At 43.2% G+C, this 27,490-nt stretch overlaps 1 protein-coding gene across 2 annotated transcripts in view; it reads right to left on the bottom strand.

Moving 5' to 3' along the window:
* The window catches only part of megf10 (multiple EGF-like-domains 10), a 165,590-nt gene that overhangs the window by 7,847 nt on the left and 130,253 nt on the right, over positions 1–27,490 (bottom strand). Inside the window, exons 15-21 of one of the 2 annotated variants that reach the window (XM_048527988.2) lie at positions 27,215–27,349; positions 24,396–24,524; positions 17,835–17,963; positions 17,201–17,329; positions 7,567–7,695; positions 2,962–3,198; positions 1,324–1,451 (exon numbers count right to left, since the gene is read on the bottom strand). In XM_048527988.2, the coding sequence (XP_048383945.2) occupies positions 1,324–1,451; positions 2,962–3,198; positions 7,567–7,695; positions 17,201–17,329; positions 17,835–17,963; positions 24,396–24,524; positions 27,215–27,349 (1,016 nt within the window). The remainder of the gene's footprint in view (positions 1–1,323; positions 1,452–2,961; positions 3,199–7,566; positions 7,696–17,200; positions 17,330–17,834; positions 17,964–24,395; positions 24,525–27,214; positions 27,350–27,490) is intronic. The other variant, XM_048527989.2, reaches the window with a different exon arrangement.

The following is a 27,490-nucleotide window of genomic DNA, read 5'->3' as shown; positions in this document are numbered from 1 at the left end:
GGACTGTACTGGACAGATAACAAAACACTAGTCTATTCAGCTTCTACACAATTGCTGTCTTTCCCCATAAAACGCTCTCCATCACACCCAAAAACTATATCTCTAGGTTGACATAAAACAGAAACAAATTTCTTTTAAAAACCCAGACCAATTTCAAGGAAAACAGTCTGAATTCCCTCCCAACCATCACCCAGTTTGTTGGAAGTAGCCAGGAAAACACTAAGATGGAGTTATTTACAAAACTACAAAAACTATTTGTTTCCAAGACAGTGTATCAACAATCTGTTTTTCCAGCGACAATTCAAGTGAAATAAGCTACTGAAAGGAAATGGTCGAAGGCCTGTTATTTGAAATCTTCAAGACCTAACTTTAGATTCTGTCAATTTACACTTTTTATGATCAGGATTATAAATCTAAGTTATATCTGATTCTGTTGGGGATAGCCACATAAATGTTCAGAATATGGATAATAGGCTAATATAACAAAAGCAAATATAACTTGCCTAATGAATGGCGGCGGGGGGGGGGGGGGACTCAAAGACTTGGGGTTCGTGGTTTTCCAACCAGAGCTGTCATCGAGTGCCAGAGTTCCCCATCATTCAATCAGCTCCAGGTTTATGGAAAAGCTTCAGTATAAAGTTATGACATAAACTTCCTACATTTCTGTTAGCTGCAGCCACAATAAACGTTTCCACATTTCTGCCACTTGTCTTGCTCACCGTAAATTAGGGAATTCACACTTACTTTATGATAACAGGAGCATTCTCCCATGCTAAGATCAATACCGGGGACCATAAATATGAGCAAGGAATTCAGGAGAAATGTTTTTACCCAGAAAGTGACGAGAACATGGAAATCACTACAACATCGAGGTGCTGAACTGAATGCCCACAGATATATTTAAGGAAAGGTGGCTTAACACATCAGGGAATAAGGAGTAGGAAGTTATGCTGGTAGAGTGGAGTGGGAGGAGGTTCATGTGGTGCACTGACACTATTATAGACCAGTGGGATGTCTGGCCTGTTTGTGTTGTAATTCATGGAATGCTAAAGACAGATGGAGGCCATTTAGTCCATCATGCTTGTGCTGGTTCTTTGATCAAACAAACAATTAATTCCTGGACTCTTCCCATATAAATTCTAAGTAATTTGGTGTAGCATGCATTCTGTTGTTCTATTATTAAATTTCCTTTGAGGCTGCAAAACCTAAATTGCTCTAATTTCTGAGGTGAATTGCTGTCAGCGAGTGATGGCTCCTAGCAACTGTGACCCAGTGACTGAAACTGCAATTATTAAAGATTAGCTCATGGTCAATATTTCTTACCTTTCCAGAGCCATTCCGTTGATAGTTGTTGGTGTGAGGTGGGCTCCCACATTGTGCTAAGGTATGGTAGCTTGGGTTGGAGAAATAATGGCTGTTTGCATTCCCAGCATTACCTTGCTGCATATTTTCTACAGGAAAAAAAGTTAACAAGACTCAGAAAATTCTGCTCACAACCTGCTCTCTGAGCTATCCAAAAGTATAAATTTTGATCTGAAATTTAACTGTTTTCTTCTCACTCCATAGATGCTGGCTGGCCTGCTCAGAATTTCCAGGCATTTTTGTTTTTACGTCCCTTCACTGCTTTCAGAATCCAGGATCACAGTTTAATAATTATAGCCAGCTTAAAAAACACACCCACACACACTGGGTGGCAGAAATTTAGAACTCTCCTTACAATTGATGTTATATGAAGTATTTATTTTAAATCCGAGCTTGTTAGTCAAAACAGGTTGGTGCAAAAGCAAGTACACATTATCAGGTGCATCACATCAGCCATGCTTTCAATGAATGGTACAGCAGGTTTGATGGGCAGCATGGCCTCCTCTGTTCCTTTGTTCCAGGGAGAAATCATGGTGCACTGTTATTGTCACTGGATTTGGAATCCAGTGGGCCAACCTTATGCTCTAGAGAACATGGGTTCAAATTCTACGGTGACAGCTGGTGGAAGTTAAATGCGATCAGTAAAATCAATTTAATTCAAAAGGATAGATTATATAAGAACTGCCAACATGGATTCAAAAAGGGGAAGTTGTGTTTGAAAAGAGGTAACAGCAAGGGTCAATGTGGATGTCTTTGATATGTTGCACATCGACTTTCAAAAAGCATTTGGTACAATGCCATATATTAGGCTTCATCAGAATAATTGGGGTAGTTGTAGTATGGACACATCATCGACTGAGCGATAGGGAACAGAGATCAATGGATATTTTTCAGACTGGTGGGAGGTTTGTAGTGGAGTACCCCAGGGGTCAGTATTAGGACCAGTCTTTTGTTGATGTATTAGATCTTGGTGTGCAGGAGACAAGTTCAAAGTCTGCACATGATGGTGCACATGGAAGCATTGCAAACTGTGATGAAGACAGTGCAAAACTCCAAATGAGTACAGGCAGGAGTGGGCAGAGAGGTGGCAGTTGAAGTTCAGTCGAGAGAAGTGTGAGGTGATATTTTGTAGGAGGATCATGTATAGACAATATAAAAAAGAGGAACAATAATTAATAGGATTGAGGAACACAGCAACCTGGGTGGACACTTATGCATGTAGATGAGGAGATAGAAGTTTTCAAAATCATGAGTGGTCTCGATAGAACTGAGCTGAACAAGAGTCTTACTGGATTCAAAATGTCAACTCCGTTTCTCTCTCCACAGATGCTGCCAGACCTGCTGAGTATCTCTAGCATTCTGTTTGTTTCTAGCATCTGCAGTACTTTGCTTTCATTAATATACTATTGTTGGGTATGAAAGGATGGGGAACTAAGGCAGGGAGATTACAATAGCAGTCTTAGTCTTATTGAACGGCAAGTGGATTAGACTAGAGAAGCTTAATGACCAGTCACTCTTGCCTACATAATGACATTTTTGAACGCCATAATGGAAACAAACTGACCAGTATTTGGCAGCTTGGTGCAGGAAGGTACTCACCTGAAATAGGATAATCTGCATTCATGACTCTGAGAGCAGGAGAGTAGGTGACGGCTGTCATGTTAGCCTCCTTCCCCTGCTGTTTTCGGCGATACATTATGAAGAGCACCAGGAGGAAGAGGACAATCAGGAGCAGGATGACAATCCCTACTGTTGCCCCAATCTGATGTGAATCAGCAGGTATGGCAGTGCTGGTCCTGCTAAGGCTATTTAGATTTCCCACAATTATAACTCCGGCTGGAAAATGCAAAAAGGAAATTGAATTTAAGATGGCACAGCATTTACAATATGGGAAAGTGCCCACCACTCTGGGGTTGAGTTCCCTGTAGGGATTGGGACAGTTTTTGGAATTCCTTTGACCAGATGATACTGTTTGTGATAACTGCAGGCTGTGGGGGTGCTGGTCAAACTGGGAACCTTCTGTAAGCGGGAATGCATAAGTTGAAACCAGCAGATTTAAAATCCCCATGCTTTAGAGTCAACCCAATTACAGCAGCTGAGACTGAATAGAGATTCCACAGAATCTGAGATCTTCAACTCCAATGATTTTCACCCTCTATGTGCCAGAGATACAGCTCCTCAAGAACTCCACGCCTGCATCCAAATTTTTAATTATCCGCATGTTCCTCACTCTCTCTAGACCCTTAAATGTTAATTATTTTAGGAAGCTTCTTGTAACTTCCTTCATGAAGGTGGATACAAATGAATAATTTAGCCTCTCTGTCATTTCCACATTTCCTATTGTCAATTCTCCTGCAATGGACCCCCAGCTGTCTGTGCCAATCTTTTGCTAATCTGAGGTTAGATTCTGTACAGCGAGAGTCCAAACAATGATCTTTACGATACCCCACTGGTCACAGTCTTCCAAATTGAGAATCATCTAATTATTCCTCATCTCTTCCTCTCTGTTCATTAATCAATCCTCAATCCATTCTCGTACATTACCCCCAGTCCCATGCACTTTCACTTTTTTTCACACCTCATGTCAGACCTCATCAAAAGCCTTTTGAAAATGCAAACTCACTACCTCCATCAGATGTGGTTAACGATTCCACAAATAAAATCCTCAAAAATCAGATTGGTTAATAATGACTTTCCTTTTGTCAATTCACATCGTCTCTGCCCAATCAAGAAATTTATTTTCTAAATATCCAGTAATCACATCCTTTGCAATGTATTTTAGTATTTCCCTTACTATGGGTGTCATGCAGGTATATAGTTTCTTGTTTTCTCTCTTCCCCCCCCCCCCCCCACTTTCTTAAAAGTGGGGTTATATTCACAACCTTTCAATCCGCAGGTGCTAATTCAAGAATAAATAGAATTTTGAAAGATAATGAACAAAGCATCCATTAATTCTGTAGTCATCTCATTCAACGCTCTAGGATGGAAGTCATTGAGGGTTTGTCATCTTTCAATCCCATTAATTTCTCCAGTGCCACTTCTTTACTCGGATTGATTTCTGTCAGGTTCTCACTTTCACCAGACCCTTGGATCTCAATCGTTTCACGGCCTCTTCCTGTAATTTCCTCCATGAAGACAGACACAAAGTAATTATTTAGCTTCCCTACCATTTTTCCATTTTCCATTGTAAATTCTCCTATTGCTACTTGTAATGGACACACATTTGACTCTGCTGAGCTTTTCCTGATCACATAGCTACAGAAGCTTTGACAATTAATTTGTACATTACTTCCTATCTTATTTGTATGCATTTCTTCATTCATTTCTTCATCCTCCTTTGCTGAATACGAACATTATCCCAATCCTCAGAGATAACAACCTGCTTTTTGTGATTTTATCACCTTCTTCCTTTGATTTTCCACTATAACTTCCTTAAAAATAAATTCTTTAATCAATAGCCATTGTCTATCTACTATCGGACCTCGTTATGTATTTTCTCCAATTCACCACAGGTAACCTACTCTACCTAGTTTCACAAATGTCCTTGTTTAGATTTAAGTTTCAGATTTTCAAACTTAATGGAGTATTTTGTATCTTATGGTCATTGTTTGCCAAGTTTCTTTCAGAACAAGATTATTAATTAGCCCTTTTTCATTGTATTACACCAGACTGCTGACAGTAATTTTCCAAGAATCCTTAGAATGGGAAAAAGCTCCAGGGGATTAGTAAACTACTAATTTAACACCTTTTTTCAAACCGAGAGACAAAAACAGGTAACATTGCTTAACATTATTAGCATAACATTAGAGCCTATTATTAAGGATGTGACAGTAGAGCATTTGAAAATCTACCGTGCAATCATGTAGAGTCAGCATGAAAGAGAAATCAGGCCTGAGAAGTTTATTAGAGTTCTTTAAGAAGGTTGCAAGCAAGATAGATAAGGGGGAAGCAGGTAGATATAACATTTGGACATCAAAAAGGAATGAGAAAAGGTCCTGCACAAAAGACACTTAACAAAATAAGAGCCTACAGTGTTGGGTTAGTGTATTAGCATGGACAGAGGACTGACTAACCATTAGAAAACAGGGAGTTGGGATAAAGCGGGCATTTTCAGGACAGTAAGCTACAACTTGTGGAGTGCCATGGTGATCACTCCTGGAGCCACGATTGTTTCCTGCATATAATGACCTGGGTGGCAGAACTGAATGTACTGTAGACAAACTTGCAGATCACACAAAAATAGATGGGAAGGCAAGTAGCAAAGATGACAAAGACTCTACAAGGGGTCATAGACACTTTAATTGAGTGGGGAAAAATTGATAGCTGGAATATGATATAGGAAAATGTAAAGTTGTGTATGTTGGCAGGAAGAAGGGGAGCTGGCTATTATGTAAATGCAGAAAGTTGCTGCAGAGAGAGGGTTGGGGATCCTAATGCATGACTCTCAAAAAGCCAGCAGCCAAATGCAGCAAGTAATTAGGAAGGCTAATACAATGTTGGCCCTTATGTCAAAAGGAGTAGAGCATTAAAATGGGGAGGTCTTCTTAAAACTTTACAAGGCGCTGGTCAGACCTCAGCTGGACTACAGCAAACAGTTCTGGTCCCTTTTATCTACATACAAACATAGAAAAAAGGAATGACAGTTGGCCACCTAGCCCTTTGATTCTGTCCCACCATTCAATAAGGTCATAGCTGATCTGATTTTAACCTCTATTCTACAATCCCGCACACACCTGATAACATTTCATCCCTTTGGTAATCAAGACTATACTATTTACTTCCACCTGAAAACAATTTAAGAATTCTGCATTCACTGCTTATGGAGGAAGGGAATTCCAAAAAGGAACAAATATACACTGGCAGTGGATGCAGTCCAGAGAAAGTCATTTGGTTTGTACTCCCTTTTGAGTAATGTTGGGCTTGAGCTCACTGGAGTTTAGGAGAATGAGAAGGGGCCAATTGAAACACTTTTAAAATACTGGGAGCTGGAGAGAGTGGATGCGTAGAATTTGTTTCCCCCAGTGGGAGAATCTAGAATTGGAGGGCATAATCTCGGAGGATCGAATCGCCCATTTGAGCCAGAGGAGGAATTTCATCCGTCAGAGGGTGGTGAATCTGGGGAATCCTTTATCGCAGATGGCTGGTAAGTTTGAGCCTTTAAGTGTCTTTAAGGCAGAGATCGAAAAATCTGTGTGGAAAGCAACGGTTATGGGGAAAAGGCAGAAAAGTGGAGCTGAGGATTAACTATGAGATTAACTATCTGTCAATGAATGGTGGAGGAGACTTAATGGCTCAGTGTCAAAATGTTCCTATGTCTTATGATGTTATCTAAAATAGACTACATCTTGGTTGGTTCCTTAACATCTTACTCCTGGAAACCATCTGAAACTCTTCCAAGATTTCTTCCTCCACAACACTGGTGCTCATTAGATTTACTCAATCTATACACTGAGTTCACCATGATTACTGAAGGCTAGCAAAAATGCTAAACCTTTATAAAACAGTGATACCTCAGTTCGGGCTCTGCAATGTCAAGATCACAATATTGAGACTTTTTCGAATGAGACCAACAAAGATTCACTTGGATGATATCCATGTCAGGAAACACATGAAGAAGAAATATTGGAAAAAAAAATCAGTTTGTCTCATTGGGAAATTATGGGAAAATCTGATTAAAGTATCTGACATCAACGAAAGGTAGAAGCAGACAATTTCCAGGCTGTGAGGTCAAGAATGAGGGGGCTGTTGATACAAGATTAATTGTAAGAAACATAGAAGAAAGGAATGGGGGGACATTTTGATCCAGAGTTGTGTGAAGAATTCACCTCCAGGATTAGCATGTGCTTGAGACAGAAACCAGTTAATATTCAGGATAAGATTGCATCAGGGATGAGGCGATATGGGAGCAGGATAAGTAAATGTGATTGGAACTGCTTGTTCATCTGGGAAATTGAAGACTAACTTGATGGATTGAATGACTGGTGATTTCCATGTGGAACTTGCATTCTAAAATGTAGCTCTTTCAAGTACTTTGGGTTACATTGAAACTTATTGATTAATACCCATGCAGAAAGTGGGAGATCAATGCTGAACTTAACATTTTCTTATGCTGAAGACATTCACTGATGGTCAAGGTTTAAGGCGGTGAACAAGATTGCCGACAGATATAAAAAGTGGCTGCTGGACTGGGAGTGAATAACATACCTTGGTCACACTTTGAACCCTTCCATCCTGGGCTGCAATAACAAGTGCCTTTAATATGGTCACACGTGGAGTTGTTCAGACAGTCACACACCTGTCGACAGCCATAACCATAGGTGCCTGGTAAACATCCTGTGAGACATCAATATCAGGCTGGTCAGACAAGACACGGTAAATATTCCTGGCTGCAGTCTCCTGTATTTATAATTGGCCACACTGACCTACTCACTATTATTCAGCAAATTAAAATATCTCCTGTTTGTCTACTATGCAGAGCTGTGTTTTATGCTTCCCACTGGCTGGTTTGAAGGCTGGGGATTGGGCGGGGGGGGGGGCGCGGTGAAGGGGGTGACTGCACACACAATTCCGTGCTACCACCCACACCCGAAGCCATCTGATATTTTGTGGGCAACATCTGCCCTTGGCCTATTGAAACTTTGTGGCTAGTTAATGATCACTTAATGGACCCATGCTGCCACCACTGGCATTTTACCCACAGTACCAGAGGCCCAGCAGTATCCACTATGCAGGCTGATCTCAGGCAACTGTTGGGGAAGTCATGGCTGTGATGTAGAGAAATGCTGTGACCCAATTTGTACAGGGGAAGCTCCTACAAACAGCAATGTGATAATCGGTTTTGGCAATAAGGAAATGGTTTGGGGATAAATACTGGCCGTCTCAAGGGGGAGTTCCTCTGCTTTTCAACATAATGCCGTGGGATTGTTTGTGTGCAGTGGAAAGGCCAGAAGAGCCTCCATTTAACATCTCATCCTGAAAATAACACCCCTGACAGTGTGTACTGCATTAGTACTGCATGGCTAGCATCAGCTCGCATTTTAATTCAAGCTCCTTTCTCAGAATTTAAACCACAATCTCCTGACTCAGAGGTGTGAGTGCCAACCAGACTCTCTGTCTGACAGATGCTACATGAATAAAATGACAGCGTGGCTAGCTTCAAAATTGGAAATAGTTGTAAAGTAAAAATTTTGCAGTAACACATCTTTATTAATAATGAACTATGGTGATTTTGAGGTTATTCATGTAACAAGGTCTTGTGCATTGCTGAAGCTCATTTTTAAAAAAGCACAGTTCGAGTAATGAGGCTAATTTTCACCTCTGCACCTAGGTACACATTTCGTTGGGTATAACAAACATACAGATTATTCGCCAGTAATATCCATGCCTGCAATAGATGAGAGGTTTATTTAGTTATCTTCATGACTTTCTTGCACCATTGGCAGCCAGGTCTTCAATTGCCTGGAGTTTAAAATCCCTCGCTTTCCTCCTTTTAAGTTGCATCTTCTCCCTATGTGGCTTGGGAGTCAAATTTTGTTTGTTAATCCCACCTATGAAGCACCTGAGATATCTACTACAATAAAGGCACGTCAGTGAAAACAAGTTGGCCTCATTCAAACCTGCACTTGGAACTGTGAATAATGTTTGCTATCACCACATTCACACTTTGGCAAATATTTATGCCAGGAAATGTTTGCAGGGCAATGGGGAATAAAGCTGTGGAGTGGGCCAATTGGATATGTCAATCAGACAGTACAGATCTGATTTACAATTCCGTGATTGTAATTCAAATTAATGGTCCGAGAAAAGCTGCGGTTTACTTGTGACCACTAGGTGGAGCAGAAATACCATGGCAGCTGGGACTGAATGCTCCACTGCCTTCAGTGTTCAACCCTCCTGTTCAGAGAGGACATCAGCTGAAGGAGACAGAACTATGTGGGTTTCTGACATTTTTAGATTTCACGGTGAGGTTACAATGTAGTGAAAAGTAGACAGGGAAATCATAAACAGGTGGGGATTCAGTGCTGACGTCTTGATGTCTACACTGCAAAGTCTAAACTCATAAAACGATCGCCCTGCAATCAATACCCTGAGCTAGCAGTAATTTTAATCCTCCGCTCATCTTCCATTCTGCCCTTGGTCTCCTGCATCATTCCACTATATTGGAACTGAAATAACTCCACAGAGGTTAATATCCTGTCACCAGGTCATCCCTTATTTACACCTGGAGTGTCCTCAACACCGATCCAGTTCCCCCAGAGCCAGCTGTCAGAGTGAGCAGAACCTCTGACACTCCTGTTCTCATCTGTCAGACAGGACTCCCTGATTGGACCAGATTAACAACCCCAATCAGGGAACTCATATTCTGAGGTCCACTAGACTGACTTCATTACAATCACTACATTCTTCTCCCTCAGAGTCCGAGGACATAGGCCAAGGACACAGCACGGGGTCAGGTTCATCCAACGATGCCTTGGATATACAGTAGCTTGTCTCTTGTGCCCAGAACGTCTCAGAAGAAATTCATTCTCTTCTTCAGGTGGCAAAGGCATCGAGGTGGCGACATCTGTCATGTCCATCTTAGATTCCAAGGTATCTGCAACACTTGATGGAGAGGGAGATCCCATGGGTTCTGGAACAGTTGAAAAGCTGTTGAGGAGTTGGGCATGTTTTACTCCTGCACTGTGTGAGTTTGCAGCTTTTGTACGTTCCACATGCTTGTTCAGGACTGCCTCACCTACGCGAACTTTATCCATCAGTAGACTTGACCTCGTGTCAACCATGTCTCTTACCCATGCAGGGCCATTCCCGTGGTTCCTACGCTGAACTCTGTCCCCTGAAGTAAACCACCTCTCTCTTGCTTACTGGAGTCTTGTGTCTGGCACTGGCACTCCTGATGCCATTTCACCATCCCCCGTCAGGCCAGGGAAGATTTAACCTGGTGTGGACCCTTCTCCCCTTTAACAACACTGCTGAAGCTAACCCTGTAGTTTTGAGGGGTGGTCCTGTAATCAAACAGGAACTGGGACAGTTCAGTATCTGGAGAATGTGTACACTGTTTCTTTAAGGGTGTGTGCTCCTCTTTCTGCCAGACCATTGCACAGTGGACGGTATGCAGCTGTCTTTATACAATGGATACCATTTGACTTTAGGAAATACTCAAGTTCCCTGCTGGTAAATGATGGCCTGTTATTTGTGACTGAAACTTCTAGGAGTCTGTGTTTTTCAAATAATGCATGCAGTTTCTCTATTGTCACCCCCCGTATTTGACAAACGAACTCTGCACATCCAGCCACTTTGAGGGGGCATCTACAATGAACACTGAGCCCTTGAACAGACCTACATAGGCAACTTGTAACTGAGTCTGGGGTTTACCCGAATGTGGGGGAGCTGCTGACAGTAATTTCTGTCCTTGTTGGCACTCTGAGCACTGCCCACCAACATGGCTACATCGGCAGCTATTCCTGGCCACCAGGCATAACTTCTCACCAATATCTTGTTTTCTGAAACCCCTGAGTGGCCCTGGAGGAGTTCAATACCTGGTGGCAACCATCGCTTGGGACAATCACTCTTGCTCCCATTAATAAAATGCCATCCTCCACTGTGGGCTGGTCTCTCCAGGTCCAAAAAGGTTTCAGCTCTGCTTGTGGCAGGCCTTTGGTTTCCCCCATCATCGCTAGCTGTCTCAGTTTTGCCAGCCTGGATCTTCCTGCATCCAAACTTCAGCTGTGACTGTGTCCAGATATTTTGTTTCCATTGCGGATTCATCCAATGGTGTACCTGCCAGTGGGAGGAGGCTTATGCATGAGCATTTGCTACTTGACCTCCCGGACAGTGTTCCAACTTGTGATTGTATGTACTTAGATTATTGCCTGCTGTTGGAATTTGGCCTGAAGCTATGGGTGGCGCTGCCTGTTCCTCTTTAAATATACACAGCAGGGGTTTACGGTCCATTTTCATTACAATGTCCATAAAGGTGCTGATAGAACTTCCTGACTCCAAACATGACCGTCAAGCCTTCCTTGTCTACCTGGGAACATTTATGGTCTGCATTAGCCAAAGTCCTGGATACATACACTACTGAGCATTTGCTCCGTTGGGCTACCTATGAATTAATACCAGCCTGGAGCCATGAGGGAAGGCATCACATGTCTACTCCAGATCTTGTGTGCCAAAACCTTAGAGGATATTAGCTGTTTCTTCACTTTCCTGAAAGCTATGGCATGGCTGCACAACCATTTCTCATGGTGACCCTTTTTTTCCAGAGTTGATGCAAAGGTGCCAGGATGGAGGCTAATTTAGGTACAAACTTTCTGTAATAATTCACCAGCCCAAGGAAAGACCTAAGCTCCAGAGCAGACATGGTCAAGATATTGCTGTGTGGGGAAACAGCCCAATTTTTACAATTAACGACAGTTTCAAGGTCATGATTACTGAAACCAGATTTCCAATTTCCAATTTATTAATTAAATGTAAATACCACAAGAGACTTGGCAGGATTTGAACCTGTATCTCCACAGACCCTTGATTATTGGTACAATGACATTACTGCTACATCAATATCTCCCTCTTAGCTCTGTTACTCCCTTTGGTATTATGATTAAAACGGTCTATACTTCAGAAGATTGGAATTTCAATGATACTCTATGCTAAGCACAATAATTGCAGCTTTATAGGAAGATAGGTGACAGTCAATGAAGAATGCAGGAGGGCAAGCCAAGACCAGCACCAGGTACATCTAAAAATGAGATGTCCACCTGGTTAAACTACAAAAGAGGACTACTTGTGCAAAAGGTGCATGCGTTAAACAGAACTAAGTGATCCCACAACCTACGGGTCAGATCTAAGCCCTGCAGTCCTTTCACATCAAGTCATGAATGGTGGTGAACAACTAAACAACTACTGGGAAGAGGAGGCTATACAAAGAACCCCAGCTTCAATGGCGAGGAGCCCAGCAAACATACGCAAATGACAAGATGCGGCACTTATATCCATCTTCAGCCAGAAATGCTGAGTGGATGCTCCATCTCAACCTCCTATTGAGGTCTCCAGTATTCCAAATGCTAGTCTTCAGCCAATTCAAATGATACCAAGAAACAACTGAAGGCATTAAATAGTGCAAAGGCCATGGACCCAGGCAACGTCCTGGGAATAGTACTGAAGACCTGTGCTCCACAATGAGCTGTGGCCCTGTCCATGCTCCAGTGTGACTACAATACTGGCATCAAACCCACAATACAGAAAAATGCCCAAGTATGCCCTGACCACAAAATGCTGATCAACTCCAACTTGGCTAATTACTACTGCATTTGCCTACTCTCAATCATTAAAGTGATAGAAGGTGTCATCAAAATGCTATCAAGTGGCACTTGCTTAGCAATAAACTGCTCAGTGATGCACAGTTTTGGTTCTGTCAGGATCACTCAGCTCCGGACATCATTACATCCTCGGTTCCAATACGGATAAAAGAAGCTGAAGTCCAAAGGAGAGAGTGATTAATCTTGGCAGCAAAGCGCATTTGAAGCCCTAGCAAAACTGAAGTCAATAGGAATCAATGGAAAACTCTTCATACCCAGCACAAAGGAAGACAATTGTGGTGTTGGACACCTGGGCACGAGGGCCAAAACATGTTGAAGTGCTTCAGCAATGACATTCACTCCATGCTAAGGTCAGAAGTGAGGACGTTCACTGTTTACATAATTCACTGATTGCTCAATGTTCAGCACCATTCACAATTTCTGCTGGATTTAGGGGATTCATGATCATAGGTACCTAAACAAACATAGGCAGTCGACCACTTAGAAGGAATTTCCAGATAGTTTATTAAGTTTGTAATAAGTTGATCAGACATATGAAGTGTTCAACCATGACAATTAAGGATGGTTCACTAAGACCACAGGACAAACTGGCTGTTGGCGCAGAAGGTGTTGGTCAGATTAATTTTGTAAAGGCCAATGATTATTGGAAAACTACTCATGATGTCAATATGACTGTTGTTCCCTTGCTCACCTCCATCTGAATTTTAGTTTCCATTCCTACTAAGACCAAAATGTCTATATTCTTGAATACTGCATTGATGGTAGTGTAGTGTGGCACCCGTTAAATATTTTGTTTACAAAAAACCAAACAACTGTGGATGCTGGAGGCCTGAAATAAAACAGATTTCTGGAGAAACTCAGCAGGTCCAGTTCCATAGAAGGGTCGCTGGACCTAAAATGTTGACGCTGCTTTCTCTCCACAGATGTTGCCAGACTTGCTGAGTTTCTGTATCTGTTTCAATCCTGCAGAAGGTGATTTATTATTGTAACACAGTTTCTGCTATGCAGAAAATATTAAATATGGAATATTAAAATAATTCCATTTTAAAGGGGACTTTAATTCCCAACACTCCTCAAAATACTGAGGCAATCCACATTCATGCGGAGCAAAACCTGGATAATATCCAGATTTGGGCTGGTACTTGGCAAGTACCATTTGTGCCACACAAATGCAGGCAATGACCACCTCCAACAACAGAGAATTCATCCAGAGCCCCTTTTAGACGCATTACCATTGCTCAATCTTCAGCTGTCAACATCCTGACTACAAACTGAGCTTGATCAGCTAGATAAATACTGTAGCTACAAAAGCAGGTCAGATGCCAAGGATCTGTGCCGAGTAACTCACCTGTTCTCTTTTTAAAATTTTAGAAGATACAAGTCAAAACTGTGCTGGAGTACTCTCCATTGAATGAGGGCAGGTCAAACTACTCTCAAGAAGCTCCACACCATCCACACAAAGCTGCCCGCTCTTGGTACCCCATCCACTACCTTCAACACTCATCCCCTTTACCAGGGGTGCACAGCGACAGCATTGGGTAGCATCGACAAAATGCATTGCAACAAGTTACCTTTGTCCATTCACAAACACTTTCCAAACCTTGTGATCTCCACTACCTAGAAGGACAAAAACAACAGAAGCAATGGTAAACCACCCCACTCGGAGGGTGGCACTGCATGTAAGACTGGTAGAAACAGAAACCGTCATCACATCAAAGAATTTTTTATATGTGCACCTGCAATGCCAAAATATAAAAGGCTATGGGTCAATTGCTGGAGTAGGTGATTAGAAAAGTGGGTGGTTGTTTTTGACAAGGGATGACTTGATGGGTGAAGAGTTTTTTTTTCTGTGCTGTAGACGTCTACGACCGCCTCCTGTAAGTATCTTTCCAAATCACGATTTGGAGCAATGTCACCATTCCTTCAGTGTTACCGGGTCAAGATGCCGTAACTCTCTCTTCCTAACAGCACTCTTGATGGTTAGTGGTCAATGGTAATCCCAAAAATTGCAGCGGTTCAAGAAGGCAGCTCACCACCACCTCCTCCAGGGCAATTAGGGATGGGCAATAAATGCTGACCCAGCCAGCAGAGTCCACCTCCTTTGAACAAATAAAATCAAAATACTCTCATAAAGGCAGGTCAAGTAGACAAAGCTAACGCAATAGCTAATTCTTCATTGGTGGCTGTAACATCAGTACACAGATGTGGACTTATAACTGTGGTTGTTACAAACCACACTGAGATTTTCCTGTTCAGACAGTAAGGACAATGAGCTGCCTGGGAAGGATCTTGATCAAATTACTTTTCCAGGCTGTGAAATCTTTAGATTGGAAGGCCAAACATGAGCTTTCCCTGACGAGGGAAGCAGTGAGAGATTACATTTTGTCTTAAATAACCTCCCAGCTGCATTCACATTCGGCAAGAAATAACTACTTCTGTAGTTCCCTGTCAACGGCTTCAGACAAAAAAAAAAGATTTTTTGCCTAAGCATTGCCTTATATTGTGAATTCAGATTTGTATAAACACAACGTTGGGGAAATGTTTGGCTATCCCTTCACACTTAGGAACTACCAGCAATCACTGAGGAAACAGATTAAAGCTCAATTTGTTTGGAGTTGAGTTTAGTTCACAGAGAGCAAGACTGTTATTGATGTTTAGCTCAATGAGCTCGCTATATTTAGAGTGCTGTGCTATAGAAGATTCAAACTTGGTTACTCAAAAATGTTTCAACTTTTGATTGCTTACAACAAGTCAGTTCCATGTTACATGCACATTTCTCCAGAACATGTTTTTTTAAAGTTATATACCCCATCTCTAAGGATATTAGAAGAAGGATTTGCATTACTACAGCAGCTTTTGCAGCCTTGGAATGACATAAACTGCTTTACAGCCGACGAGCTAATTTTTAAGCCTACTTATTGCTATAATACAGCCGCAAATTTGCACATAGCAAACTCCCTACAAACAGTAATGCAAATATCAAATGAAAAGATCATCTATTTTTCCAAGTGAGGAACACATATTGACAGGAGACTACTTTTGCCAAATAGTTTCTGTGAGATCTTTTGACACCTGAGCAAGCAGGCACATCTACAGCTTAACAACCAACAGTTGGCACTGGGAACATGGTAGCTTGATGGTTAGCACTGCTGCTTCACAGTGCCAGGGACCGAGGTTTGATTCACTCTTGGGTGGCTGTCTGTCTGCAGTTTGCACATTCTTGTGTCTTTGTGGCTTTCCTCCAGGTGCTCTGCTTGCCTCCTATCATCCAAAGATGTGCAGGTTAGGTGGACTGGCCATGCTAAATTGTCCCGTGGTGTCCAGGGATGTGCAGGTTAGGTGGATCAGCCATGGGGAAATGCCGGCTTACAGGAACAGAAGTGGGTCTTGGCGGGATGCACTTCAGAGGGTTGGTGCAGACTCAATGAGCCAAATGGCCGGCCTTCGCACTGTAGGGTGTCAATGATTCTATAACTGTAAAATAACTGAGGCAGGAAAGGTGCTTCCTCTGGCTGTGGGGGATGGTGGGATCTAGAACCAGACCATACAACCCAAGAACAAGCATTGAGAGCAGGAAGGAATTCTTCAGCACAAGGGCGCTGATTCTTTGCTAGTCTCTACCTTTAGCGGGATGTGGAGGCTCTGTCATAAGTTAAATTAAATAGTCTAATAGATATTTAGACAGCAAGCATATCACAGTTTATGGGGACAGTGCAGGAAAATTGCACTGACGCAGATGAGCAGCCAAGATCAAATTGCCCAGTGGAGCATGTTTGAGGGGCTGAATGGCCTCCTTCTGCTCCTATTTCCTTTGCGCCTATGAGCTGAGGATGACAGTGAGTGAGATGTTTGCTGCTCTGGAAGCATTACTTCTCTGGCGGCAATAACTGCAGAGCGCCTCAAATTTCTAATGACAAATGTCATAAAGTAGAATGAGAAGAACCAAAACAAATTAAGTGTTTTAGAATAAAAAGGTATGGGGCAACAAAAGTCTGATCTAAATTCCAGGCTCCAACAAACACTTATTCTCTGGATTGACAGAAGTTGTTTGTTGATCAGAATTTGAGAACGATATAGCACAGGAGGAAGTCATTTAGCCTAGCCTGTCTGTGCCCTTTCTCCAGTAAAACATTAGAGTCAGGGAATCCCTATTATACAGCAAGAGGCCATTCAGCCCCTCAAGTCTGCACCGACCCTCTGAGTGGTATCCCATCCAGATCCATCCTCCTAACTTATCCCTGCATTCCCCCACAAATAATCCACCCAGCCTGCATATCTCTGGACACTATGAGCAATTTAGCATGGCTAATCCACCTTATCTGCACATCTTTGGAAACCACAGCACTTAGAAGAATCCCACATGGACAAAGGAAAATATTGCCAACACCGACAGTCTCCCAGGGGTGGAATCGAACCTGGGTCCCTGCTGCTATGAGACAGCGCTGCTAACCACTAAGCTACCATGCCACTTGTTGTGCCCAGGATTCTCCCTTTGCCATCAATCTGGCCAATGTTGCACTCACTTTGCTGGCAGTGTTTGCCCATGAATCCAATACGACAGGTGCACTGCCCTGAGATGTGGTCACAGTCAGCTCCGTTCTGACACTGGCACAGTTCACCACAATCCCTGCCGTAATAACCTAACGGGCATCCTGCAGTCACAAAAGAAAAAGAGAATGGCTTCAAATTTAGTCACCGAGGAGTAGAATCTGCTTTCAAAGTATTTACAAATGTTGCGTTGTTCTTGATCACATACTCAATGCCAAAAGAATCCAAAATGAAAATAATCAGCACTCAACTTGTTGCTAATGGTGCACACTCAACTGAAAATACATTGGAGAAGCCATGAATTAAGCTTAGGTTTAGAAGTGGGCAAGAAACAGAAAGACAAAGAGAAAGAGAGACTGAGAGGCAGACAGACATAGATATAGACAGAGAGAGGGAGTCAGTAAGAGAGACAGATTGTGACAGGGAGAGACAGTCAGAAAAAGAGTGAGAGATGGACAGAGACGAGTAGTCAGAAAGAGAGAGAGAGATAGGCAGAAAGATAAATAGATAGATATAAATAGACATGGACAGAGACAGTTAGAAAGATAGACAGAGAGAGACTTGTGGTCAAACAATGTTGCTGCTGGAAGAGATCAGATGGGTCCTTACTCTGTGTGCAATACAGTCCAGTCCAGCCTGGTGTACACTTGCATTCCCCATCATAGGCACTACAGTGGGCTCCATTGTGGCAGTTGCAGGTGTGGATACAGTTTGGACCCCAGTGTCCAGGTGGACAGGCTAAAAAACCAAATAGATAAAATTATCAGCTTATGCCTTGACCACGAATTGCATCTCAATTTCCCCTGAAATGTCTTTGAAAAGCCTAGGAAATAAGAAGACTTGGTGGTTGGTCAGGGGACTCTGAAAGCTGCTCCATCATTCAGGAAGATCGTAGCTCAACTTCTGCCTCAATTTCTTAGTTACCTCAAGGTCCAAAAATATCAATTAATCTCAGTCTTGAATACTCTCAATGACTGAGCATCAACATCTCTCGGGGGTAGAGACTTTCAAAAGTTTCACAGCCCTTTGAGTGAAGAACATCTTTCTCATTTCAGTCCAAAAAGCCTGAACTGTAATTCTTAGACAGTGCCCCCATCTTCTCAGCTCTAAGGGAAACAACCTCTCAGTGTTTGCCAGTCAAGCCTCAAAGGCCTTTACAAATCTCAATAAGGTCACCTCTCATTCTTTTAAAGTGCAGAGAACATTGGCCCATTATACTCAGTCCCTTTACATATTTCCGAGATTTAAAAGATGTAAGATTTTCCGAGCACTTTGATTAATTACAATAGAATGGACTGCCTGAAAGGATGGTCAAAGTAGTTTCAAGACCAACTTTCAAAGGGGAGTTGGGTAAATACTTCAGAAGTTTCCTTGAATATCTTACTAACATATCACCAGAAAAGAAATGCACTATTCATAGTCATGCAATACTGAATGAGGCCATTCAATCCATCATTCTTGTGCCAACTCTCTCAAAGAGCTATTCAATTACCCCATCACCCCTTGCTCTTTCTTCATAACTTGCAAATATTTTTCCTTCCTGAATTTATCCAAGACCCTTTTGAAAGTGATTGGCTGTTTTAGCCAACGAGTTCCTGTATAAAGAGATTCCGCTTATCTCCCCTCCAGTGCCTAGGTCCTCTAGTTACTGGGCCTCCTGCCAGGGTAAATGGTCTCCCTTTGTCCACAAAACACCTCACAAATATTGGATAATAAAATGTGAGGCTGGATGAACACAGCAGGCCAAGCAGCATCTCAGGAGCACAAAAGCTGACGTTTCGGGCCTAGACCCTTCATCAGAGAGGGGGATGGGGAGAGGGAACTGGAATAAATAGGGAGAGAGGGGGAGGTGGACCGAAGATGGAGAGTAAAGAAGATAGGTGGAGAGAGTATAGGTGGGGAGGTAGGGAGGGGATAGGTCAGTCCAGGGAAGACGGACAGGTCAAGGAGGTAGGATGAGGTTAGTAGGTAGCTGGGGGTGCGGCTTGGGGTGGGAGGAAGGGATGGGTGAGAGGAAGAGCCGGTTAGGGAGGCAGAGACAGGTTGGGCTGATTTTGGGATGCAGTGGGTGGGGGGGAAGAGCTGGGCTGGTTGTGTGGTGCAGTGGGGGGAGGGGACGAACTAGGCTGGTTTAGGGATGCAGTAGGGGAAGGGGAGATTTTGAAACTGGTGAAGTCCACATTGATACCATATGGCTGCAGGGTTCCCAGGCAGAATATGAGTTGCTGTTCCTGCAACCTTCGGGTGGCATCATTGTGGCAGTGCAGGAGGCCCATGATGGACATGTCATCTAGAGAATGGGAGGGGGAGTGGAAATGGTTTGCAACTGGGAGGTGCAGTTGTTTGTTGCGAACTGAGCAGAGGTGTTCTGCAAAGCGGTCCCCAAGCCTCCGCTTGGTTTCCCCAATGTAGAGGAAGCCGCACCGGGTACAGTGGATGCAGTATACCACATTGGCAGATTCTCTAGATGACATGTCCATCATGGGCCTCCTGCACTGCCACAATGATGCCACCCGAAGGTTGCAGGAACAGCAACTCATATTCCGCCTGGGAACCCTGCAGCCATATGGTGTCAATGTGGACTTCACCAGTTTCAAAATCTCCCCTTCCCCTACTGCATCCCTAAACCAGCCTAGTTCGTCCCCTCCCCCCACTGCACCACACAACCAGCCCAGCTCTTCCCCCCCACCCACTGCATCCCAAAATCAGTCCAACCTGTCTCTGCCTCCCTAACCGGTTCTTCCTCTCACCCATCCCTTCCTCCCACCCCAAGCCGCACCCCCATCTACCTACTAACCTCATCCCACCTCCTTGACCTGTCCGTCTTCCCTGGACTGACCTATCCCCTCCCTACCTCCCCACCTACACTCTCTCCACCTATCTTCTTTACTCTCCATCTTCGGTCCGCCTCCCCCTCTCTCCCTATTTATTCCAGAACCCTCACCCCATCCCCCTCTCTGATGAAGGGTCTAGGCCCGAAACGTCAGCTTTTGTGCTCCTGAGATGCTGCTTGGCCTGCTGTGTTCATCCAGCCTCACATTTTATTATCTTGGAATTCTCCAGCATCTGCAGTTCCCATTATCTCTCACAAATATTGGACCTGGCTATTAAATCTACTTTCACCCTTCCCTGCACAGGAAGAACAACTCCAACCTCTCCACGGAACTGAGCTGGTATCCCTGGTAAATGTCCTCTGCACACTCCCCATTGCCATGAAATCATTCCTAAAATCTCATGCTCAGAATTAACTGCAATACCGCAATTGACACCTAATCGGTGTTTTATAATACATTTGTTTTAATCAAGTGATGTAACAATTGAAACAGAACGGACTTACAGAGAATAAAATTGTATCAGTGATAATGGGAACTGCAGATGCTGGAGAATCCAAGATAATAAAGTGTAAAGCTGAATGAACACAGCAGGCCAAGCAGCATCTCAGGAGCACAAAAGCTGACGTTTTGGGTCTAGACCCTTCTTGAAGGGTCTAGGCCCGAAACGTCAGCTTTTGTGCTCCTGAGATGCTGCTTGGCCTGCTATGTTCATCCAGCTTCACACTTTATTATCTTGGATTTACAGAGAAAATGATTTTATTTCAATAGAAGGTGATAAATCAATACAGATGTTACACATGAGGCTTATAAGTTTGTTATGCTGTGAGACTATAGGCTAAATCTTATGCTTCTTGACTAAGTCCGAGCTATGACTGGTTTTTCGGAGGATTTCTCGCCACAAGGTCAAGTGACTTTTCTCACTTTATCTTACCAAACACACTTCATTAGCTACCTATCTGCTCCTGTAGTGTCTCTCACATCTGATTTCAACTCCATTTTGCTTCACATCACTCCTGGGCCAACTCTCCATTCACTGGATATCCCAGAATTCATCAGCATGTCTTGTGCCATCTTTAAAAGACCATTGTGCATCGGGACAAGTACCAAGTCCTGCATGGTTCCCGACATTTGCCCTGGACATAGCACACAGAGAGAAAACTGCACTCCTTTTTGTGGGCAAGGGCCTGGAGACCCTTCTGTCTGAGATGGTACACGGTTGGGACCTATTCTTCCACAGGACCAGTGGTGGTGGCTATGACACCAGACCATGCCAGCTTGGTCTGAGGTTGCCATCCAGTTAAAACAGTCTATCTTCTGGAGGAATGCCCATCAATGGAAGAAGATGTCCTTCCCCACTCCACCCATGTAAATACCTTTCCAATGCCTCTCACTCACTCATTCTCTCTCTACTGTACCCATCTCTCACCAAAGCCCATTCTCTACCACTCCCACCATTGTGTGCAACATCTTCCTCACTCAGAAATAGCAAGAACTGCAGATGATGGAGTCAGAGTCCACAGAGTGTAGAGCTGGAGGAACACAGCAGATCACACAGTATCAGAGGTGCAGAAAAGTCGATGTTTCGAGTCGGGACCCTTCATCATGTTCTTATGAAGGATCTGACCCAAAACATTGACATTCCTGCTCCGCTGGTGCTGCCTGACCTGATGTGCTCCTCCAACTCCACCATGTGGTGGCATCGTCCTCACTCACTCTTGACACATGCCAATCCCCTGATGCCACTAACCCTGCCTGCCCTCTACACAGCCCACTCACTCAGTTGAGCCACCTCCGACCTACAGCACCATCCTTCACCTTGAATTGTAATGTACAGGAGGAGGCCATTCAGCCCATTGTGCCTGTAGCGGCTCATTAAATGAGCACATTACCTAGTGCCAATCTCGTGTTTTTACCCCCAAACTCTGATACATTGTTTGTAGCCAAATAGTTCTGTAATTATAATCTGTAATACACACTCTCCCCCCACCCCTATTTCTTATTCCACAAAGAACACAGACAAAATTAGGGCAGAAAAAGAGTGCAGACAGATGGCATCCTGTCTGACATTTGTCTCCTCACCTCTTATAAAGATAGGACCCTGACTCTGACTGGCCTGAGCAGGCCTTGGGCTGCTATTGGGGCCTGACTTTGATATATTGTGCAGGGATCCCCTGTGTGAAAGCTAGACTGAGGACTGGACAATCATTCTTCCTCGAATTTCCGTCTGCACTAAACCGCACAGCAATACGGCAATAATGTGAATCTGGTGTCTTCAGCTAAGGGGGCAATAAGGCAATGCAAGGTGGGGATTCAGTCAACATCCAGATAGGCTCAAAATGAATGAGCACAGAGAGACAGTGAAGAATCCTGGAATGCAGCCTTGTCCAGTCCATTGGTCAGATTCATGTCCCTGAGCACATTACGTCCTTGTTACAATATGGCAAAATAGTTGCTCATTCAGCATCAAAATGCAGAAACATCCAGCAAGTCGGTCAGAGATGGTGTATGTTGAGGTTGGCACATATCGGATCCCAATGCCCGTGGATGTGGTTGGTGTCCATGGAGTATGTCCCGTGTTGCTGGTGCCTGGGTTCTCCCGTGCAGTTTGTTCAGAGCACGTGGTGAACGGAACCTGCCAGAGGATTGTTCGGAGATAACAAGGTGTAGAGCTGGGTGCACACAGCAGGCCAAGCAGCATCTTAGGAGCGGGAAAGCTGACATTTCGGGCCTAGACCCTTCATCAGAAAATTTTCTGAAGAAGGGTTTAGGCCCAAAATGTCAGTTTTCCCGCTCCTAAGATGCTGCTTGGCCTGCTGTGTGCACCCAGCTCTACACCTTGTTATCTCCGGGTTCTCCAGCATCTGCAGTTCCTACTATCCCTGATGGGATTGTCCTGGTCTGCTTATCGAGTGGTTTTTGATGCCTCCCTTGTTTGGTGGGTTTGGTAAGATATTGTGCTGTCAACAAGACATTTAACAAGAATAATGACCATCAATTGGCAAGGCGTGCAGGTGCCGGTGTTGGACTGGGGTGGACAAATTCAGAAATCACACAACACCAGGCTATAGTCCTACAGGTTTATTTAAAATCACAAGCTTTCAGAGCATTGCTCCTTCACCTGATAAAGGAGCAACGCTCCGACAATTTGTGATTTCAAATAAACCTATTGGACTATAACCTGGTGCCGTATCGATTGGAAACACGCACTGCTTCTGAAGAAGAACCCTGTCACATCGCTTGAGTAGAGCATAAAAAGTGGCATGAGTTGTTCCAGACATTGAGCTGGGCCTTGCCGTGTTTGTTGCCAATTCTGTTACCCATCTTGCCACAGTCCACGTTGCTCAGATCCTATAGGATCCTATGACTTTAATTTTGACTAAAATGAAGGCAGTCATGTAGTCTGTTCTGATCATGCTGACAACAGCTCTGACTGATATGACGACTAAGATTAAAGAGAGACTTGGGCTGCTTTGCCAGGAGGAAGGCGTAAGGTTCACATTTGGAATCAATGGTAGCAGCGTCAGTAATTACCGTGGTTTTGACTACAAATCTCCAAAGCCCTAGAAATTGTTGAGAAGGCTGGGTTGTAAACATTTGTGATTTAAACTGTGTATTTCCTTCCAAGATGAAACTGAGATGGTCTCATGGATCTCAAACGTTGCCAATCAGAATTTCTGCTTGAGTGCAAGACCCGTGTGAATTCACATAGCCCTGGAGGTGGGGTTTGAGATTGGCTGAGTTTTGAGAATATTCCAAAAACTCACAAGGTACAGGCAGTCTTCCAGGATCTGAGAGAGAGAACAGACTGAGGTTGAAAGTCATTACAGTTTGCCATCCAGGAATGTAGGTGGGAGTTTGGTTGGGCCAAAAAGATTCAACTAGAATCTTGCATTCGAAGGGCTATTACTAGGAAAATCTTGAAAGCCAATTTTGGGGTTCAAAGTTACCAGGTTGGACAAGGAAAGAAAGTAAACCCTCATGAGCCAAGCATCACTTTGGGTTTCTTTGTGAAAACTGAATGAATATTTCGGGGATAGTGTAAAATGTATTTGTCAAGCCTGCTTGTTTTAAATTTAAAAAAAAAGTTCAGTCCTGTACTTTGAAGTTTAAGTTGTGCTTCTGGGCTGTTTGTTATGATTAAAAAAATGGATTTTCCAAGGAAAATCCTATCATACCAACTTTTCACGTTCACCAGCAAGTTCATATTTCTGTGCTTTTGAAGTTGATTCTTGGGGATCTTAACACTGGAAACTGACACTTCCTTTTAATCCAATTCGAACAATAACTCTTTAAAAACTACACAGAAAACGTTTGAGAAATAAATGTTGATATTTACATTGAGAACAGTCACTTCCAATCCATCCTGGGTAGCACTGGCAGGACCCATCAATGGGATTACACGTCCCATTGTTTGTACAAGTACAGAAACCAGCACAGCTTTTCCCGAATCGACCGCTGGGACACACTGGAAAACAGCAATGTAAAACTTTAGACTCAGGACTGTAGGTGAAAGAAAAACAAGCTAAACACAAATTTGTAGGAAGCAACATGGTTTTGATTAAACTGAGCTTGCTTATTTAACATTTGAAAACTAATGCCAAAATGTTCTGATGGGTCAACACTGATGTTAAAGCATGATTTACAGATCAGAGGAGATGTAGTCCTGTCCCAATCTTTTTGTCTTTACAGATTTCTGGTTAACCGAGTTGCAGTAGCTGCCTTTCATTGAATCTGATTACCTAAATTTAGCAGGGTCAGTAGGTTAAGTACAATTACTTGACATACAATGATGCAGGCACTGATTTTGTTCAATATTTTCAAGTTGCCCTTAGTAACGGCACAAGTCCCAGCTGGAATGAAGATGACTGAGTATTTCCACCATACCCTCACCCCCTAACATTTTCAACGAGTGTCTGGGATTGACTTTATGCATGTAAATTTGTATTGTGTAACAACCCTGTTATTATTTATTTTTCTGATTTATTCCTATGACCTGTAATGCTAGACTTGTTTCTTTTGTTCTTCTTTCTTCTTCCTAAGATGTTGTGCTTAAGAATCTACACCAAGGTACCTTTGCACCGAAGATGGTGCTGTAATGTGGCGACTTGTCAACTTTTCACGTTTACGCAGTTGACGATATGTAACAATAAAGCTAATTCAATTCAATTATCCTCTACTGACTGCATTTTCCAGGAGAAAAAAATCTGACCCTTAGCTGTACATTTTGCTGCAGTTTGCAGAGTGAGTTATGTTTGCTTTAGCTTATAGGGACTCTGTTTGAATAGACTCTGCAGACTGCTAACAAAATAGACTTTAACAAAATTTTTGCTACAGAGTTGGGTGCACAGTGTTGGGAAATTTCATATCCAACTAGCAAACCCAAAATCAGCTGAAACTTCCCCAAGTCACAGGATTTTAATTTTAGGGATGCTGCTGCAGACGAGTCAATTGACTCAAAAACAATGTGGAGGCAGCCACATGGGATGCCAAACAAAAGGCAGGCTGTTCGAAAAGTCCACATTGTTGCTCTGGGACTTTCTTTTTCCAATTACAATAAAAGCAGTGAAACAAAACAGTCCTGTAACCCTCATCCCTTAAACTCTCAAAACCCCACACACTCCCCATGCCCCATGTATACTGACTCATGCCACCACATGACGCCCACATACAAACCTACATCCCACTTACCAAGCAAAAGCCTTTAATATCCCCAATGCCAAATTGCCGGCAACTCATCACCCCCTCCTCATTCTTACAGCCCTTTTCACCTCCACTGCCAACTACAGTCACCACCCTCTTTCCCTTACACTCTCCCCGATGGCTCACCCAGTATCACATCAAGAGCCATGGTAAATAAAATCCTTTGTACCTACTAGGGGCTTCACTATATTAGAAAGACACTCATTGATAAAATAAATGGCACAGAAACTCAGTGGTTAGCATTGCTGACTCACAGCTCCAGGGATCCACATTCAATTCTGCCTTACAGCGACTGTCTGTGTGGAGTTTGCACATTCTCCCCATGTTTCCATCGGGTGCTCTGGTTTCCTCCCAGAGTACAAAGATGTGTGGGTTAGGTTGATTGACCAAGCCAAATTGCTTATAGTATCCAGGAAAGCGCAGGTTAGGTAGATTATCCACAGGGAGTACAGGGCTACAGGGAATGGGGCTGGGTCTGAATGGGATGCTCCTCGAAGGTTCAGGGTGGGCTCAATGGGCCAATGGGCCTATGGGCCTGTTTCCACATTGTAGGGATTCTATGAAAAAGCTCAGTCAATATATTTCAATCCTTTTTAGTACCTATTTGCGTTTACAAGCAAACATTTGTACTCAGAGCTCCACCACAAAGACAATTGATCTCTTATCTCTTGGATCTATGCTGCTCGATTGTGGAAGCAGTCAAGCAGCAGTAATCATATGATAACTTTAAAGTTTATGTCACCAACCATCCGCTAAAATTGTAAAAACAAATCTTTCTCAACTGGAAGAGATTTAAATGACTTGTTAATTCCACAGACTTCACACACTTTTGACAGAAAACCATGTCCACTCTTGACAATCCTAAAGCGGTAGTTAGGTTTTTGCATGAGGATATGTGACCTCTCCAAAAGACCTCCAGTGGATTTGTACCTTTTCCTTAAATTTCTAAAGTACATTTTAGGAAATACTGCTAATGAAAATAGCTTCTTATTGAAGCCACTCATACAGCACTGTATTAGTTAAATGCAGTTGTGCGAACTAATTCCCTAACCTGTTCCCCATGTCCCCATTCTCCTGATGGGTACTGGGTTCAGGGGCAGGACACTTGGATTCCGGATTCCCACACCACCTTGGGGTAACACATGGAGCATTTCGAGCCAGTGAAAAGTCAAGCCTTTATTTAACAAAGAAAAGACTGTTTACTATGTGCCTAGTAGTTCTGACCTGTCTCATTGTCTGACGTTATGGATCAATACTATCAAGCTGCAGGTTAACATACAGTGCTGTGGAGGAAGAGTTAGAAAGTGGGATTAGGCTGGACAACTCTTTTTCAGTCAGCAGAGATAATGTTGTGCCGTAAACTGTTATGATGTTACTAAGAGAGTTCATTCTTTTTATCTCAAGACAAGTAGAAACCCCCAAAGCTTTAAGCATAGCTTAAAATGAGAAAGCTACCTTCATTGCAGAGAGCTCCTGTGAAACCAGGCAAGCAGTCACACTGTCCTGTAACATGTTGGCATGGCCCATTACTGTGTACACAGTGAGGACATGCCTGACTGCAACGATGTCCGTAGAACCCAGGTGAACAGACTGCAATGGAAATATTCTTGGTCATAATCAATCAATAGAATGGTGTTCACAACTGCAACATTTTAAAGTTGAGCTAACAAGAAGTGAATTCCAAAGTTACCCATCTTTACAACAAGTCCTCCATGAAGATGCACCTTAAAA

Source organism: Stegostoma tigrinum, chromosome 3 (assembly GCF_030684315.1).
Source record: "Stegostoma tigrinum isolate sSteTig4 chromosome 3, sSteTig4.hap1, whole genome shotgun sequence".
Taxonomy (NCBI): Eukaryota; Metazoa; Chordata; class Chondrichthyes; order Orectolobiformes; family Stegostomatidae; genus Stegostoma; species Stegostoma tigrinum.
This window is presented reverse-complemented; position numbering and strand designations above follow the sequence as displayed.